At 39.1% G+C, this 16805-nt stretch overlaps 2 protein-coding genes and 2 long non-coding RNA genes across 10 annotated transcripts in view; 3 read left to right on the top strand and 1 right to left on the bottom strand.

The window, feature by feature from the left end:
* LOC148741955 (uncharacterized) overlaps positions 1-1730 on the top strand; it is a 2106-nt gene extending 376 nt beyond the window's left edge. The window contains exon 2 of the long non-coding RNA XR_015990234.1: positions 227-1730. This is a non-coding gene — a long non-coding RNA (uncharacterized LOC148741955). The remainder of the gene's footprint in view (positions 1-226) is intronic.
* LOC148741954 (uncharacterized) overlaps positions 1-5847 on the top strand; it is a 23780-nt gene extending 17933 nt beyond the window's left edge. For 2 of the 3 annotated variants that reach the window (XR_015990213.1, XR_015990212.1), the window contains exon 3: positions 5712-5847. This is a non-coding gene — a long non-coding RNA (uncharacterized LOC148741954). The remainder of the gene's footprint in view (positions 1-5711) is intronic. The other variant, XR_015990214.1, reaches the window with a different exon arrangement.
* On the top strand, positions 5842-10139 carry LOC111322694 (uncharacterized). Of its 5 annotated transcripts, none has more exons than XM_022925843.2 (4): positions 5842-5923; positions 7439-8137; positions 8742-8841; positions 9784-10139. In XM_022925843.2, exons 2-3 carry the CDS (start codon positions 7492-7494, stop codon positions 8819-8821), a joined length of 726 nt encoding a protein of 241 aa, XP_022781578.1. In that variant the 5' UTR covers positions 5842-5923; positions 7439-7491; the 3' UTR covers positions 8822-8841; positions 9784-10139. The 5 variants fall into 5 exon arrangements, with proteins under 5 accessions (XP_022781578.1, XP_022781576.1, XP_088585227.1 ...); XM_088729099.1 differs by adding an exon at positions 6996-7012 and having other exon boundaries at positions 5852-5923; positions 8742-10139; XM_022925841.2 differs by having other exon boundaries at positions 8742-10139.
* Positions 10074-16491, bottom strand: LOC111322692 (kelch-like protein 3). Its single transcript, XM_088728926.1, has 3 exons — positions 15285-16491; positions 13182-13412; positions 10074-12804 (listed from the first exon to the last, which is right to left on the bottom strand). Exons 1-3 carry the CDS (start codon positions 16153-16155, stop codon positions 12188-12190), a joined length of 1719 nt encoding a protein of 572 aa, XP_088585052.1. The 5' UTR covers positions 16156-16491; the 3' UTR covers positions 10074-12187.
* Between the last annotated feature and the right edge of the window lie 314 nt (positions 16492-16805).

Genomic DNA, 16805 nt, shown 5'->3' on the forward strand with positions numbered 1-16805 from the left:
TAGGCGTTTTCCTTTCCTAACGGTGGAACAGGAAGCTATCCCAAAAGATAACCGGAAAAGACACTCGTATATAAATCGTATCAGGCACTGCATAGAACCAAAGCACGAGCATGTCGATTTAATATGCTCCTTTTGTAAGGTTGCGCAAGAAATTTAAAAATTTAAGAACGGCCGTAAACAGCACATGCTTTTTCCATGGTCTTATCTCTGCTGTTTTTATTTTCAGCGCTAAAGGTCAAACTTGATGAATGACGAGATCGAATGTCGTTGTCAAGATAGGACAATGTGTTGGGGAGTTTACTAGTATGAATTGTATTAGTGAGGTGACCCGATACATCTACGAGCCACCGTATTTGTTTTTCCTAACCCACGAAGCTTATGTAGCCAAAACAGCTCTTGATAATGACTAAGTTGTGCAGTAAAGTAGCGTGGCACTTTTCAGTTGACTGATCTCAACAAACACCTGTCATGCTTTTGTGGATACTACGCAAACTGCTTGAATGAATAACACTAAGTGAACTGCTAGTACTCACCAGTGACTCTTTCCGAGGCTGATAAGGCTTCACTTGCTCTGCCTGACGTACTTTCTGAAGCGATACAAAGTAAGGCAACTTTCTTTCCTCTAGCTTTTTTTTATTCCGTGGTATAAAAATAAATACTTATCAAGGTCTTCTGTTTTCTCTTATTCTACCGGAAAATCTCTATTAACGCTGACACGTTTACTGAAACATATTTCATCGATTAGGGTACGATTTCCTCCGAATGAACGTCTTCCAAGAGTACGTGTCTTACGGTCAAGAAATTACTGTGATAATATTCAAGGTTGTTTTGATGACCCATAACCTATCTGATGCAGTGATACATAAACCAGTCACTACATAAGAATCGTTTCTTTTTCAATGTGTTCAGTAATAAGGAGCCCAATGTCTAAAGTGGGAACCAGCCATTTACATGTCTGGCGCTTCTGATGTGCTTGTATGATTCCATTTGTGTTACCTTTGCTACAGCATTTATCGACGAAATTCATAGATTACTACACAGACTTTTCGGATCTAAGCGAGTGTTGTTTACATTCAATGTGTGATACAGATTAAATCTTTTTTTTTACCATCGTTGCCTCCGCATGCTTAAGTGACCGTGGGTGTTGATTATAAATGAACATACACGTTTATTTCCGATACCACGGTGAGTGATCAGTTGACTTGGGATCAACATTCGTGGGCATGCACTGTGCAGTCACAATGGTTGTAAACTGTGCAACCGACTTAAGACGCCTGCGAAAGGCATTTGCCAAAAAGTCAAATTCCATCGCGAATGTGTGGACTTTGGGACTGTACAAATGTAGATCTTTGGATGGTGGTCGAAATCATGAGTAGTATCTCCTGATCTACGAAGAAGAACTGTGCATTCTCCTTGAGGCTAATTGCGTTTATTATGCGTAGTATTTCAACATAAAACCGTTCATTAACGAGAGAACATGCTAGCGTTTCAGTACTTGTGTGCCTAGTCAATGAGGAAATGTTAGTATTACGGATTCGACTTGAATGGCTTAGAACAGTACGGAACCATTGCCTTATCACTGTCTTTCTCACTGCTTTCGGCTCGGTGCTTATAATAACCGTAGACCATAGGAATTGTCGAGACAAAAGGGTACCAGAATTCTGAGGAGAAGAATTTCGTGTGGTAACAGCCAAACCTTCCTTGAATTCAATAAATTTTTTTTCCTAAAATTATATGTAGGTAGCATCATGAATTAATGATTAACTTCCGTGGCTCGTATTTCTGTCACAAGAATATATTTTGGTCCACAGTGGGCGCGAGTCAAGAAGCAATTTAAATGGAACGAATAAAATGTTCATTATTTTGGGACACAGTACAAAAACTACGGGTATTGTGCCAGATCAGGAAACTTTCCATGATAGTGGATAAGGATAAATCGGTTCTTCTCGAAAAGAAAACGCGATTGTTTAATCGGCCTCCGCCCGTCCCACGCGCTGTGCAATAGACCCTTTAGTACGTTAAAAATAGGCTTACGGGTCCTTAACTCAGCGCCGCGAGAGAGCATAGTATACCTGCCTCAAATGCAAAATTAATTTTCTTAGACTTATTTAATATTTAAAGGACCACGGCCAGGCCATTTTTGGACAACAGGACATCGCGTTCGATGCTTTGTGTGGATAGCGGAGGATATCTGGGGTGCACCGGAAGCTCAGTTTGAAATTGATGAGATTGATGAACTTTGCTGATAAGCTAAACGACTCTGAATTCATACCCCCACGCTGGGAAACATGTGTGATTACGTGTGACCGAAAGCAAATTTATCACCCATATTTTAAGATACGTGTATGGACTCGATGAAGTGTTTAGGTTCTATCGATCGGGAAAGCTCCCCAATCTGTAGCTGTTTTATCTTTGAAAATGTATTCAAAGAGCGATAACTCAGATTATCCGCAATAAATTAGAGTAACTGCGCCAGTAGTATATGTAAAATTGTTCAGTGGCTTGACTTGGGTTGTTCCTCTCTCAGTTTCCACTAAGTAAACAATCTTATCGGAACCAAAACTGTCATAATGATTTAGTAGTGACCTCCAATATCCTTGGTGCTACAGTATTACTTCTAGTAATTGTAGTACTTATTTGATAAATAGGTTGGTAAAAATTACCAGTAAGACGTGAGTCCTGGTGTGGACCTCTCATCTAACTAAATTGCAAAAATTTTTAATTATTACAATTTTAAAATACAAATGGAAGTAGTGGAGGTAGGTTCTCTGACGTCTTTTGAGAATAGTACATGATCTTGTCATGCATTTAGTGTTAAAGAACAGCGTATGTGCGGACAAGCAATCACGAGTAGTTCAAATGTACTGTGTCGAGTCATCTATCTAAGTTTGGGACGTGTTAATCGGTGTTAGGCACGGACATCCCTCTTGATCTTGTAAAGGTGAAATTTGCATAGATGGTTAAGCGGGCACATTAAAAATTCTGGTATCTATAACCAAAATTAACTCTATTAACTCTGCTATAACAAAAAAAAAAAAAAAATAGGATTAGTTGACTTATGAAAACAACGCGACAGTCGAAGCTGTCATATAGTCATGTTGTAATACTCATAAGGGAACTCTCCTAACCTTTCGGCAGGGGCCAAGGTCATTAAGAAGAACAACTCGAGAAGTAAACGCGGGAATAGAGCACTGTCATCCTTTCTGCTCCAAAACTGCATGCTAACAGCCCATTTTTCTTCACTTTCGGTCAGCCATCGTATTCTATATCGATAGTTAGTTTATGTTTGTAATTGATCATTGTCCCTCTTACATAAACTTCCTAAAGGGTGGAAGATTAATTCATCTCAGCTTTTTACTTCCTTAGTTGGCGTTAACTGCCCTTGATCGTGCTACGCCGAATGATACTGAAGAACCGTCCTCTCGAGCTCACCTTGAAAATCACACATTATGGGGAGAAACTTGAGATCTTCATGTGAACTCCAAATTAGCGACGTAGATCTCCACTAAACCTCTTTAACCAAAAGCAGTTAAGCGTTTCAAGTGTTCACGTATATTTCCGTTATCCTAATTTTAATCATTCGACAGGAAGGGAGTTTAATCTCTGATAAAACTTCCTTAGCGAGCTTTACACCCTCGCAGAAGACGTGATCCTTCGTAGAAGCAGAACAACGCACCTTCTGTGTATGTGGGTGTACGAAGCATGAGATTTCCCTTTCCGTAACTGATATTAAGGATGTGTTTCAGACTCAATGTAAAGCGGATTTCCTAGCGTTCCTACTCGGTCATTCTTAACTCATTTCGAGCTATCAGTGTCAAATTTAATTGCTTACCGTTTCCTTAAAACTTGGGAAAACTTTTTTTTTTCAATTTTAGGCACTTGTGTTATTGCTAATGGGTGATTCAGTTATGGAGCGCAAATAACATTTTGCCCCTTTTCCTTTGTTCATTTTGTTAGCTGTCTAGACGGTAGATTACGTGTTGGATCAAATGAAGCAGAACTTCTTCGATTTTGTTCTGATAAACCGATCCTTGAGCTTGATTTTGACCTTTTTTCCCTAGAAATTAATACTAGGTGGAGAATGTTTAAAAAGAAAAAAATGCATATTTTCAGTAGCAAATTATACCTCATAGAAGTAACGCCTACTCTTTGGCTTTGCTTCCACTCTTAGGAACAGGGAAGGTCACATTTATTTATCATATCCGGACTGAAAGGCAATTCAGACAAACAGACACCAATTACTTTTATCTCCGGCGCGGTTGTGGGAAAATGCGAACGCTTCTTAAAGATATCAGAAGCTAGTAGAGTTGTTGATGTTTCTTAATTATCATAAAAAAAGATTCTAATTCGGTTTCTCTGACCGCCAATCTCAGAAGGTTTTGGCTTCTTTTCACTTTTTCTTCCTTTGCCTCACGATTCTCTCGCTCTCTCTCTCTCTCTCTCTTTTTTTTTTTTTCGTTTCTACCGTTTGCGTGTCTAAAAAAGGAGTTACTCAAGAGGCTGTTTCCTAGTCCTTGGACTTAATGAGCACCTGCCACAAACGGGTTTGTAAACTTGCCAGTTGAAAAAATAATCCATTCTCACTTCAAATAACCCGCTCGCTATGATTGGTTGAATACTCATTTGATAGGGAAACGGGAAATTATTTCGAGCCATTGTGTCTTATAAAAGTCATAAGTAGTTTAAGAAGGCTGTCTTTCCCTTCTTACACGTGGAGCTAGCACAAACACTCTTGAAAATTGCAGCTGTAGGCACACAGGCCCATAGAGCGGCGGGTTTGTTTCAGCAGCTGTTGACGTTCTTCAAGACGTCAACTGATTTTACTTAAACTGTATAGAAGCATGCAGCTTCTTGCTTTGTCATAGAGCGTGGGAAGAGTTGTTTCTCATATCATTCGAAAAACTTCGTAGTATGAATTAACACAAAACAAATACCTAGTATGAGGTGGAGATTAACTCTTAAAATTCTAAATAGTTCGTCAGTTTGTGTGTGTTTCCAGGGGCGTAGCATCCGTATGCTCACTTGAATTCAGTAGTGCACTTTTAAATTTGACGAAAACTTATTGTTGTTATTCGGTAAAGGTCTTCTCTATGGTTCATATATTGCCAAGACTGATTCTTAAGTATAAATGAAGCAACAATCGACCACGAAATCACCCACACTAGCTTAATATTTTCTTTCCTCGTATTGTGTCCCTTTATCCTTTGTGAAATATAATGTTACTTTATGTCAACCACTCGATTAGTACCACGAACTATTTTAGGCGTCCAAACTCCACTCAGCCGACATTGTGACAAAACTTTTTGTTCCTGCTTCCTATTTCTCTTTTTCTCTGTTACTGTTCTCATTCTGTTCCAGTGGGAATGAAATCGCCATTCGTAGGTTTAACTGATATTGCCTCGGTTTGAGTATGTTCCCAGACCTCGCTTGGCGCGCGCCTCGCGTTCTATTTCAACTCTGCGCCCGAGTGTTTCCCTCGCACTCATTTTTCTTTTTTCTGTTTATTGTATTGGGGAGTAGGTACTAATTGAATGAATAGTAGTAACCAGGCCAAATGAAAGACAAGAATAACTTGTAGCAATCGGAAACCCAAAAAGGAAAGCCGTGAACGGGACACTCAGATCCAAGTGAGAGAAAATTTGAAAATATTGCTGAAATCATGCTGTTAGCTTAGAACTTAAAGGAAGGCGACATCTTTTTCTCTTTTCCAGGGGAAGGTTATTTTCCGAAGCTGCTAGATACTACTCCAAACAAATTGCTAGACCTGCAAATATCTGGTTGGCGACACTTAGTTTCAGCGTATATAGAGTGAATTGTGTCACTTAATTTATGCACACCCAGGTTTGAAAGGCGAGGTGTGGTTGCAGAGTTGGTGGTGTTTCGTGAAGACGCTGTGAAATTGGCTACTTCTTCTGCATTACAGGTAAATTTCACAATCAAAACTCCTTGTGACTAAGATACGGAAGCCATTTATTCACATGATCGGAATTGCGTCTGATTGATTGCATTCTTGGAAGCCAATTTAAAGAAATGTTTTTATAGCGTGTGCTACGCCATGTTCAATTCAATGGATTTCTGTCTAGACGGAAAGGTTGCTTTGAAAATGCAGCTTCTTGTCGCGATTTCCTTCTTTTTATAGGCTGGTTGGGTTATTTAAAAATCCAGAATTATAGTATTGATTTTCATGTATGCTGTGAATGTTAAATCTCTGAGATCAAAGTCTGATGATCATGAGCACGTACGTTTGTTACTTTGTTCAGTATCTACACTTAGTATTGTCTATTGACTACGGTTTAGGGGTGAACTTGTCGTGAATGAATGTTCCTGCTGAGCCGATGCATTTAAACTTTCACACTGCCTTTCCTCGCTGATTGCTTATTTGAATTAGATCTTTTGTTGCAGATGTATGAGATTGTTTTCTCCGTACAATCACTGAATTCTATTTCAGTAGACAGTTGTGAGCAACTTCAGAATACCCGTCCACATCATTTAATCGACTCATATGTCGGGAGGCTTTGAAGAATGAGGTATAACACAATAGACGCTATTCTTATTCAGTGACATGGAAATGATGTGGCCGGTATTCTGAAGTTTAGCTGACAGTTGACTCAAAGAATTATTTGAACACAACTTCAGTAGCCTTTTGAGCATAACAAACAGTTTAATGTATGGTTTATTTTTGGTAATTGTTAGTGAACTATATTTACTGCATAATATGTTAGGAACTTTATTGCCTGTTATGAGAAGTCAGATTCTGCATGTGTATTTCTTGCTTCTTTTGCCCTTCAAATGTTGTGAAAATGATAATATATTTTAATGGGTTTGGAAAATTGTCCTACCTTTTATGATGGTCTTTGCACATTTGGATTACCTTGCCTCAGCATACTTTTTGTACATGTGCACTTTATAGCCTTTGGTATAATTTACTCCTGAAGGCTATATTTCTCAGACAGAATGTTCCTAAACCACAAGTCTTAATTTTTAAATCACTACAGGTTTGATCTTCCACCAAGTGAGACCTATTTATGGACAAACATGATATATGTCACTGATTAATAACTATACCCAAAGAGTGGAGAGAAATAATCTTTATAGTTTTTTTTTTTTTTCAACTTGTGTTGTCATGCACTTAATATTCAACCATGTGTTTTATATTATAATCTACTCCTGCATCTAATTTTAATGAAAAAGACTTGGTTCAACAGCAAAATTAATCGTCTAACTCGCCTTTTTTTACAAAGCAAAGGTAGTTGTGGTGTAGCTGAGTTAACCAGGGTTATGATACTCTTCACTTCAACAAAATCCCAGGGAACAAAATGAATTGGACATCCCCCAACTGCATTTTAGCTATATATTCTTATCTTAATGATGCCTTAGAAAGTTCTGGTATTTGCTGTTTACTTTTTTGACCTTTGAATTCCCCTTTGTGTTTCCACAGTCACTGTGTGCTTGTAGTTGTGGCTTAATAGTTATTTGGTTTTTCACCACATCATGGATGCACTCAAAAGAAAGGCTAAAGAAACTATGGAGGATACTCAACGGGCAGAAAACAAGCACAAAGACCTAATGCGTTACCTCAGACAAGCAAGAGAAAGGGCTGATCTGGCTAAGGATGAAAAAGAGGCACTTAAGCAAAGGATCCAAGAAAAAAAGGAGGAATTGGCAAACAGCTACAGGCAAATCCAGGAAAAGCAACAAGGTCACCGAGCCACAGAAGAGATTGCAGAAGAGAGTGAAAAGATCAGAAAGTCTCTTGAGTCTAAAGAATTTGAAGTCAGTGATGTACTTGTCATGCTTGAGATAAAAGTTAGAGATAAAAAGAGACAAGCTGACGAAGCTGAAGAGCGTTTGGCTGAGGCAAAGGTCAGGCACAGCTCCATGAAATGTGAACTGAGTGAGCTTCTGGCAAGATTGAATGCAGCTGAGTCCAAGATTGTTAAGCTCAGTGAAGAGTCTGATTCTACCACTGTAAGACTCATAAATTTGGAATTAAAGCACAGGCGATACACTAAACGTGAAGAATATTTTGAAGATGAGGTTGAGACCAAAGAGCAGCAAATCAGGAATTATGAAACAGAGGCCATCGCTAATGAAGCTGAGATCAAGGTTCTACTGGTTGCGCGGGACAGATTGAAACGTAAGAACTATATGTACCATTTAGTGCACATTCTGATAACAATAGAATATGGGGTAAAAAGTAGCAGTCAGGATTTCCATACTGATTTCATTGTCTTTTTAAAAATGCTGTTACAGGCAGGTAGCTGCCCTGAGTAGTTTTGAGTTACAGTATAAAATTGAAACTGAAGTTTCTTCCACCCATAGAAGTTGGAGGGAACTTCTGGTGAGAGGCCTGGGTATAATGTAATTGTCATATTGCACTGTTTGCTCCTGGTTTGGACCTTGAATTGTGGTGTTTTGTTCTTGGGTAAGGCCTTAAGACTCTAAAAGTACCTCTCCCCTGAAGCATTCTAAATGGGAATTAGCCAGTTGTCACAGAAACAGAACAAATACTAGGGAAAATTTTATGGAGAAGTATCCTGTGTCCTGGGTTAATGGTGAAACTCTCAGTCACTCTAGCATGCAGGCAGGAGGTTGTTAAACTTTTAGTAGCAGGGGCAGTCTGCCTCTTTTTAAGAGGCAAGTATTTATATTGTTTAAGAAATTCAAAACCATCTGCACAACTTGGGGAGAACCAGATTTAGGTGTCTTTTTTTTTGTTTACAAGTCTGTTTCCATTTCAGAACAAGTGAACAAGTGGAAAAAGTATGTAGCAAATCTGTCAAGGGAACTGGACGATGCAAAAGCATATCTTGGTCATTAAACAGCAACCTTTCATCCATTGTAAGCAACTTACCAATTAAATGTGTATTATCTTTTGGAGAGGAAGATTGTATTTGTAATATATTAAGATGAGTACTTAAGTGCTACAAGAATGGCCCAGATTGGGAAGTGAGCAGCAACATAGTTATTATGTTTGTTATGTGAGAACCTGTGTTAGGAATGATGCAAGAGATTTCTAAGAGCCTTGCTAGTTTAGTCCTCTTTTAGTACTGGATTCTCTAGATTATTCATTTCAGATGATTATTCTGTGTGTGCAGATTTTTTTCTGATCTTTTAGAAGAGAGCACAAAGTTAATTGATGTTCTTACATTCATTTGACTCATAGTCCTCAACATGTTAATTGAGGATTTTCTTTTCCCACTTACCTAATGATATAAGTTTCCAACAGGCAGGTCCATATTACCAGAAATTAACACTTATATCTCACTCAGTTACTTGGACAGCAAAAACTGTCATTACAAATATCTGATAAACTAGTTTTCCATAATTTAGTTAGTAAGAGTTACTTTCATGTGAAAACAAAATCATTCATTTGTTCTTGGAAAGTATTCTGAACAATCATCGGTTTATAGAAATGAACTCTAGTAATCCTCATTTACTTTAGCCTGGATAACAATTGCTGTTTAGGAAATGAGCCTATGTATACCCTACCCCTAATACAGCTTTATTAGTGAATGATGAGTATAGTATTTACATTAAATTAGGCTCCTAACAGCCTTCTGTAACTGTAGTAGATGCAGATGCATTTTGAGATTAGCTACACCTCTTTCTTGTAGGTTGGCTGTCCTAGGGTGCTCTTTAAATTTATTCTTCCTCTGGGTCTTGAGGTTAATTCTTACAATAGTTTAAAAGGGAAATAAAGAGCCATTCTCACTAAATCAGAGTGGTACATAATCTGATTATTTTGATCTTAATATCAAACAATTTTTTTTTAAGTTTCAGTTTTGGAACTAGGATACCAAGCTTCATAGGTTAATTAGTTCTTAGGGAAGAAATTAAGAAATTTAGTCACTTTTCACAGCACATGATATTTTTGTTTCCCTGTTTACTAGAGTGGATTTTCCATTTTTTTCTAACAAATTTGTATTGAATAGTAATCAAACTTAAGATACTGGTACTGTTGGAGTGGTGATGTTAGCAGTGTATAAACATATTGTTGAACCATAACTTTGGTTTTTCCAGAGTTTTCTCGTTTTTAGGGCCCTTTTGAAATGAATTTAATGAGACTACCAGCAAGTACCGATAGTCTTTTATTGGTAAATTTTAAAAGCAATAAAGTTCCCAAATACATAATTATATTTTTTGTCTCTTAATTTATTTCAAACAATGGTGTGCATTGGGGGTATCAATTATAAGTAGTGAATTATTTTATTTCCTTTATTTTTAGATGTATATACTGTCATGCCTATCCTTGTAAATTTTTTTTTTTTAATTTTTTCATCCACAAAATTGATATTCACGCTTAAAACTACCCCAGCTTATTAGCACTTCCTAGAATTGCAAGAGTAATCTTTGTAGTCATCACTTTGCAGATGAAATATTTGCACCCATAAATTATTTTGATGAATTTGAAATGCACACTATTCATTTGTAAAAAAAAATAAGAAATCCAAACCATTTATTTTGGTGACCCGTGAACTGGCTCTTTTGGCCTTTACTCCGTCAGTCAAGCTTTGGCTTTGGTCCTGTTGCCCCTCAAAGAGATGTTAAATGAATGAAATTCTTTTATTCCAGTGAGTGAACATAATTGGGGCCATACACTCGGGACCATATGCTGAGGTAACGTCGCTGTTAAAGTGCCTATAACCCCAAAAATTTTTTGGCCGTGTTAAATCTCTATTGCGCTGAACAAAATGCCGCAAAAATTTTTGTGTTTGGTTAAAACCGCGACTTTTTATGATTTTTCAAAGTCGAGTTTAGTTTTCGAACGACCGAGTGAACCAGAGACTGGGGCCAGTGATGTCATTCCACGCCATCGGCAGTGGGGCTCCGATCCAATCTCAGTCAATATTATAAGTTCCCAACGAGATGAAACCTTCGTTGAAGCCTGATCTGGTAAATTTTTCTCACCTTTCTCTTCGCTCGCTTTCAGCTGATTTCGTTTCCTCCGACATTCCACGCATGATCAGTCGGAAAGGCGCAAATTCCAACTCCATTTTTTCGCAACCTTCGTTGCATAGTCTTATTAGTCAGAGCAGAAAACATGACTGAATAATCTTCTTCTCGGAAGTGATTGGAACACATGGCCGAGTATTTTGTGGGCTTCCAATGTGCACGCTTCAATTGCACAAAGTCAACCCACTTTTATTTTTTTTTAAGCTCCGGGTCATCTGCGCCATATAAAGGTATCGGATGAAGTGCTATTCTTTTTTCTTTGTTGGGAGTGTTGCTACACCCGAAAACAAAGCACTTATCAGGCATATCCGTCAAGATACTTCATCCAGTCCTTGAAGCAAACTTGAATGACGTCACAAACTGTGCTCGACCCAGACCCATCTTGATAATTCCGTGCCTAGGTCGTGTTTTGAAAACATGCGACTTTCCACGACTTTGAAAATTCATAAAAATTCGGGGTTTTAACTAAACACAAAAATTTTTGCGGCATTTTGCAGCATTTTGCTCAGTGCAAAAGAGAGATTTAATATGGTCAAGAATTTTTTTGGGGGTTATAGGCACTTTAAAGGCTTTTAGTATTCGAATTCGGGATGAAGAGTAGTTAGTCAAACCTATAATACTTGTTCCAAATCAATGTACCCAGACGACCCTATGTTTTCTTACAAAATGCTCTTTCTTTTTTGTTAGGATTATGTTTGGCATGGAAAAGTACCAACCTCCCAATTTAAAACAATTTCCCTAATACCTAGGCCTTCGGACTTTTTTGTAAAGGAGTCGGTTATCTCTTTCTTCATTGGTGAACATCGATGGTTAAAAGTGCTTGTGTTCGTCAGTAATAGACGTAATGATAAATTGAATGTATTCGTTTTGGCACAGTTACTATCTGCCGCTCCACTGGCATTTGGAGTTTTCTGTAAATTAAGACACTGCAGAACTATAACCTTGAGTAAAATCACTAGAGATATCTGTACATCGTGTATATCTCTGTATGACTCTACACTTGATTTGACTCGACACTTTGAAATGGTTGGATGTCTTTCATTGTTTATGACCTGAATTAAAGAGAAAATCGCAGACATTGCTTTGGTTCCCATTCATCTCGAAGCGCAAAAGATTGTGCCAGTAGAACTACAAAAAATCGCCGGCAGATTCTAAATGAGGTAGCAGGTAGGGGCCACCTTCCCCTTTCTGCAAGATCTCATATACGCCCCTATTAACGGACGTTGAGATGCTAAGCGCACGCTACGGCAGCGTGTACTCGAGGATAATTCATGCATGGTGCATTTGCTGTCGAGTAATCAGCAAACTTCAGATTCAGTTTTTTCACGGAATTCGTATCTCTACTGTTGGTGTCGTGACCACCAATGATAAAAAGTTCTTGCGCACCCTCTTCTCCACCCAACACCACAGCGGCTCCAGCTCCGCTGCGTGGATCCATTGTGTTGCGGATAATCAGCCATAGATTCAAGTCAGGATTGTACTTCTCTATGGAATCCAGGATTCCAATACTGTTACTGCCCCCCACAACGTAAATACGATCACTGAATGTCACCACGGCGTGATTCATCCGGGACTTGTTCATACTGCTCATATCGGACCACTTATTTGTCATTGGATCATAACACTCCACATGCTCAATTTCGGAAATCCCACAGTATCCGCCAACAGCGTACAGGCGCCCTTGCAGAGGTGCCATTCCAAAGTGGCTTCTAGGAAGGCGCATATTGGCTACCTGGGTCCATTCGTTTTTGATCGGATCGTAACGCTCTACGCTCTTGAGAGCAGAACCATTGTGGGATCCTCCAGCAGCGTACAGCCAACCCTCCAGAACGGACACTGCTAAAGCACCTGAGATCAAAGAAACGAACAACGTTATAAACATGACATTTTTTCTACTCAAGTTCTTGGTATCGGTTTCTTAGGAACAAGGTGATAGATAGGTAAAGGCGTCGATTTTTCGTTTCGATTGAGTTCCGTAAGACCAAAAATCACCGATTTAGCAGCAGCCAATCAGATGAAAGGAAAATAACACAAGAAGCCAAATGAAACATTCGAAGTGAATATTAGCAAACTAGGGGAAGTACGGGAAATCACTACTGACCAATTGGTGAGTTTGATTTCAATTTTGTATCTGATTGGTGGATGGGATGGCACGAGTTTTCTAAACCAAGCACCGAGCGAAGAAAGCCGAATAGCCTGTAATGCCTCTCACATACGTAAATCACCTTTGCATTTATTGAGTGACGCGACAGAAGTCCATTGCCCCACACAAGGATTATAACTTTCGACGGTCACCAGGTCAGCGTACTCCCTGTTAATTCCACCAACGGCATACAACTGACCATCGAGTATCACTGAGCCAGCAAACTTTCGCGGAATGATCATAGGTGCAATGACGCGCCATTTCTTCTCATTGAAGTCAAAGTACTCCACGTTATTTAGAACTTTGCGGTTTTCTGAAAACATGAAGTGTAAAAATGAGGGCTAAGGTCCAGTTTCAAGTGATTTGAGGATGAAGAGGCTTAGAGGTCGTAAACTAATTCTTATACTTCGCCCAAGAGAGTAACGTTAGCACTGGGAGCAAGGTGGCTTAGCTTGGACTAAAAGTTGACAAGAACGACAGAATGAAAATAAGTTGTAATATTTCAAGAAGTTTTTAGTAAGGAATAACGGACGTCATAGGGCATTTTTTCTTAATAATAAACTTCTAAACTCCATGGTTGGAATCTATTTTGGTTTTGAATCAGGAATTTTTATCCTTCTTGTAGACAGTGAAATACAAAACCATTTAACTTCATGAATAAGTAAGTCGATACAGACATTCTTGTTTAGACGGATTATGTCTTTTTTAATCACCTCTCCTGTGACTTTCCATGTAATGCAATATCGAATATTGCAATGATGACTCTCCTATAGACTCCCTATCGTCACAAGTGTCAATTCTACTTTACCATTTAGTGGTTCTACCAAAATAGGTTACCTACGTCAAACCCACTCCTACCCCTCAGGCTTATTTCATTAGCGAACTCACTGTTGGTATATTCGAGGTATATTTTGCACGCGCTATGATGAGGCCTTATTCAGGACACAGTTTTGGCGTTTTTACAACCACTTCAGAGATATTTGACTTGGTTTATGATCTTTGAAAACGATTTTTACCTTTTTAATACGGCCAACAATGTAGTGGACTTTAAAGTTATTGTTTTTATTTTTGTTTGTTTTTCTTTTTTCGGTTTTTCCGTTCTTATCCCGATAAAAACAATCAAAGGTTGTAGAGTTACGTCTTACGCTTCGAAATCCTGCTTTAAAGCATAAGTAGCTTAAACCGTACGCTAGGCTTAACTCGAAAGAAATACTGTCATTCTTTTTTCGGCGTACTTCTTGAAATTCATAACACGAGATGCGGTTAGAAGTGTTATCACATGAACCTTACGGCAAAAACCGCACTTTTATCGAAAAGTACTTAGCAAAAATCCTCGTATGAGAGTTGTGTGCGATGGCGTGAGTAAGGCTGGAAAAAGCCGCACGGTCCCGTGTGGTGCGAGCTAAAAGAAGGAGAAAACAAAGAAGGAAAAGCGACAGTCATGCGATAAAATGCTTATTGACTGAGCAAGGTCGGACCAGACAAGAAAATATTTTTATCCACGACGCCCGGACCTCACAGTACATTATTACCTCCTGCCTAGCGAAAGTTACGTCCCAATATTTTCTCTAGTCCCAGCAAAATATTTTCTCATCCGGCCCAGCTATTCATACAATAAGTGCATATGGCATGAAACATGAAAATCTGCGCTCTTGCTCCTTGCATCTTAGGGCGCCTTTGAGGAAATACAGTCAAACCTATTTTAAGTGGTACCGTATTAAGCGATCACCCTGTATCATGTGGTCGGTTGTCAAAGTCGCGAAATTTGTGCTCCTGGACTGTAACTTTTACCTTTCTTTTCACCCTTTACTGAGTCCCAAAGGTGTGTTTTGTATTGTCAATTGTCATCCACCTGTACTGTACGGTCACTTAAAGCGGGTCCGGCACTCAAATAAAACTAGGAATAATCTATTAAGTAAACTTTTATCCTCATTCATCTCCTGTGGCCAATTATGGCATAAAATGAAGTTTTTATCATTTCTTTATGGCCAGATTGAACATGAGCGCATGCGAAGACGAACGTGAAATATGAATCGAGATGTGACGAAACCTCGTTTCAACATATCTCAGGAACTCACTGCGTTAATATTAATATTTACTTGTGTTGTGGCTTAGGTGACAGTAACAGAAAGATTAGCTATGTTATTTATTGCTATTGTCAACCACACCGATCGGGTTTCCCTACCTTCACCGCCAACCACATAAAGCAAACGGCTGAGCCTTTCCCGCGGGATCGACCGCGTGATTCGGTTCTTTGTCCTTCGCTCAGGGATCAAGTGATAATCTATCGCCTCAAGAACAAATTGTCGGCAAGTTGAACTGCTCATGATAAGCTCCTCTCTAGCGGCCGTGTCCATCAAAAATTTGCGAGTCATCAAAGGAAATCGGACATGGGTCAATAATTCTTCAAGATTTGTGAGCCGATTGGTCAAATCGTACTTGACCCACTCCAGTGCTCCGAAGAGCACGACACTTTCACACGGGACATTGAGTTTGTCGTGACAAAACAATTTCACAATTTGTTTTACCGTTAGAGAATTGAAATCCCCCAGTTTGAGAACTGCCACAAAGTTGGAGCGAATAAAGGTCTCTGCTAGATCCAGAAGTTCTGTGCAGCCGTGCAGATCGGCCAAGTTCCAAATATCGAGGCAATTGTTGGTGTTGATACTATTCCTGAGAAAATCGTAACAAGCGTTTTCCACTGTTAGAAACTGAAGTAGGCTTGCCGCTGAAAGCAAGGAATGAACGTTAGAGAAAGTGATTCTTAATGTCGAAGTATAGGCAAAATCAATTAAGGTTTTTAAAGCCTGTGATTCCACTCCTCTGATTGTGATGTTTGTTTCGTGGCTTTCTTTCATGTCTGTCAAAAACATTGCTCGAAAGTAAGCGCTCACAGAGGCCAAAACGAGCCGGTGAGCATTGAACTCCTCTCCTTCTTCTGTTGATAGAACCACATCGCAGAAACAGTTCTCCATTCGAAAAACGTTCATCTCGCGAAGAGCCAGGCTCGAACCGTGCTCGTCTGTAAAATCGTACAAGACCCTTGAATTTTCCATTCTGTAGCCCTTTCGGGGCAGGTAATTTAAAATAAAAGCCTTATCAAAAGAAAAGACATGTAAATAAAAGCTGATCTTCTTTGAAAGAATATGAAATTCAAATTAGGCTCATTACTTGTGGTTACCTAGAGCCTAAACTTTCATTTTCGGCGCCATGTCAAAACAGAAGACATTTTTGTCCTATGTTATTGTTACCCGTGTGGCTGACGCGTGTTTCGCGCCCCAGTATCGTTGACATGTATTGTAACGAGTGCCATTGTTACGGATGTAGCATAACAATGGCTGTGATCTGCGGTCAGCTGCATCGTGTTTCCACGTGTAGGCTTTGAAAAGATGGCAGTAAGTAGCGGTGATTGGATAAAAATAGAACTGACGAGATTTCATTGGCTGGTGGTATTGTGAATAGCAACAGGTGGCCAAACGCGGTAAATAAATCTCCTTTGTTGGGGCGGTTTTTCTCTTTTGTTTTGTTGTTAAAACGAATAAACATTCTGTCGGGCAATATTTTTATCTGCGCAAGCCCTTGAGGTATCAAATGTTCGTATTTGTAAAGTTCCCACGAATGCACTCACTTAGTATTTGCGTATTACTAGACATCTTAAGGATATGTGACTCATTCTTGAAATAATGATACAGCGTTTGAGTTGCCG

Source organism: Stylophora pistillata, chromosome 1 (genome assembly GCF_964205215.1).
Source record: "Stylophora pistillata chromosome 1, jaStyPist1.2, whole genome shotgun sequence".
Lineage (NCBI taxonomy): Eukaryota > Metazoa > Cnidaria > Anthozoa > Scleractinia > Pocilloporidae > Stylophora > Stylophora pistillata.

Coding starts and splice junctions, on each gene's coding strand:
- LOC111322694 (XM_022925841.2), top strand. CDS start 7,492: ATGGATGCACTCAAAAGAAAGGCTAAAGAAACTATGGAGGATACTCAA. Junction 8,138..8,741: donor TGCGCGGGACAGATTGAAAC/GTAAGAACTATA, acceptor TTTCCATTTCAG/AACAAGTGAACAAGTGGAAA.
- LOC111322692 (XM_088728926.1), bottom strand. CDS start 16,155: ATGGAAAATTCAAGGGTCTTGTACGATTTTACAGACGAGCACGGTTCG. Junction 13,413..15,284: donor TTATGTGGTTGGCGGTGAAG/GTAGGGAAACCC, acceptor TCATGTTTTCAG/AAAACCGCAAAGTTCTAAAT. Junction 12,805..13,181: donor GTCACTCAATAAATGCAAAG/GTGATTTACGTA, acceptor CTTTGATCTCAG/GTGCTTTAGCAGTGTCCGTT.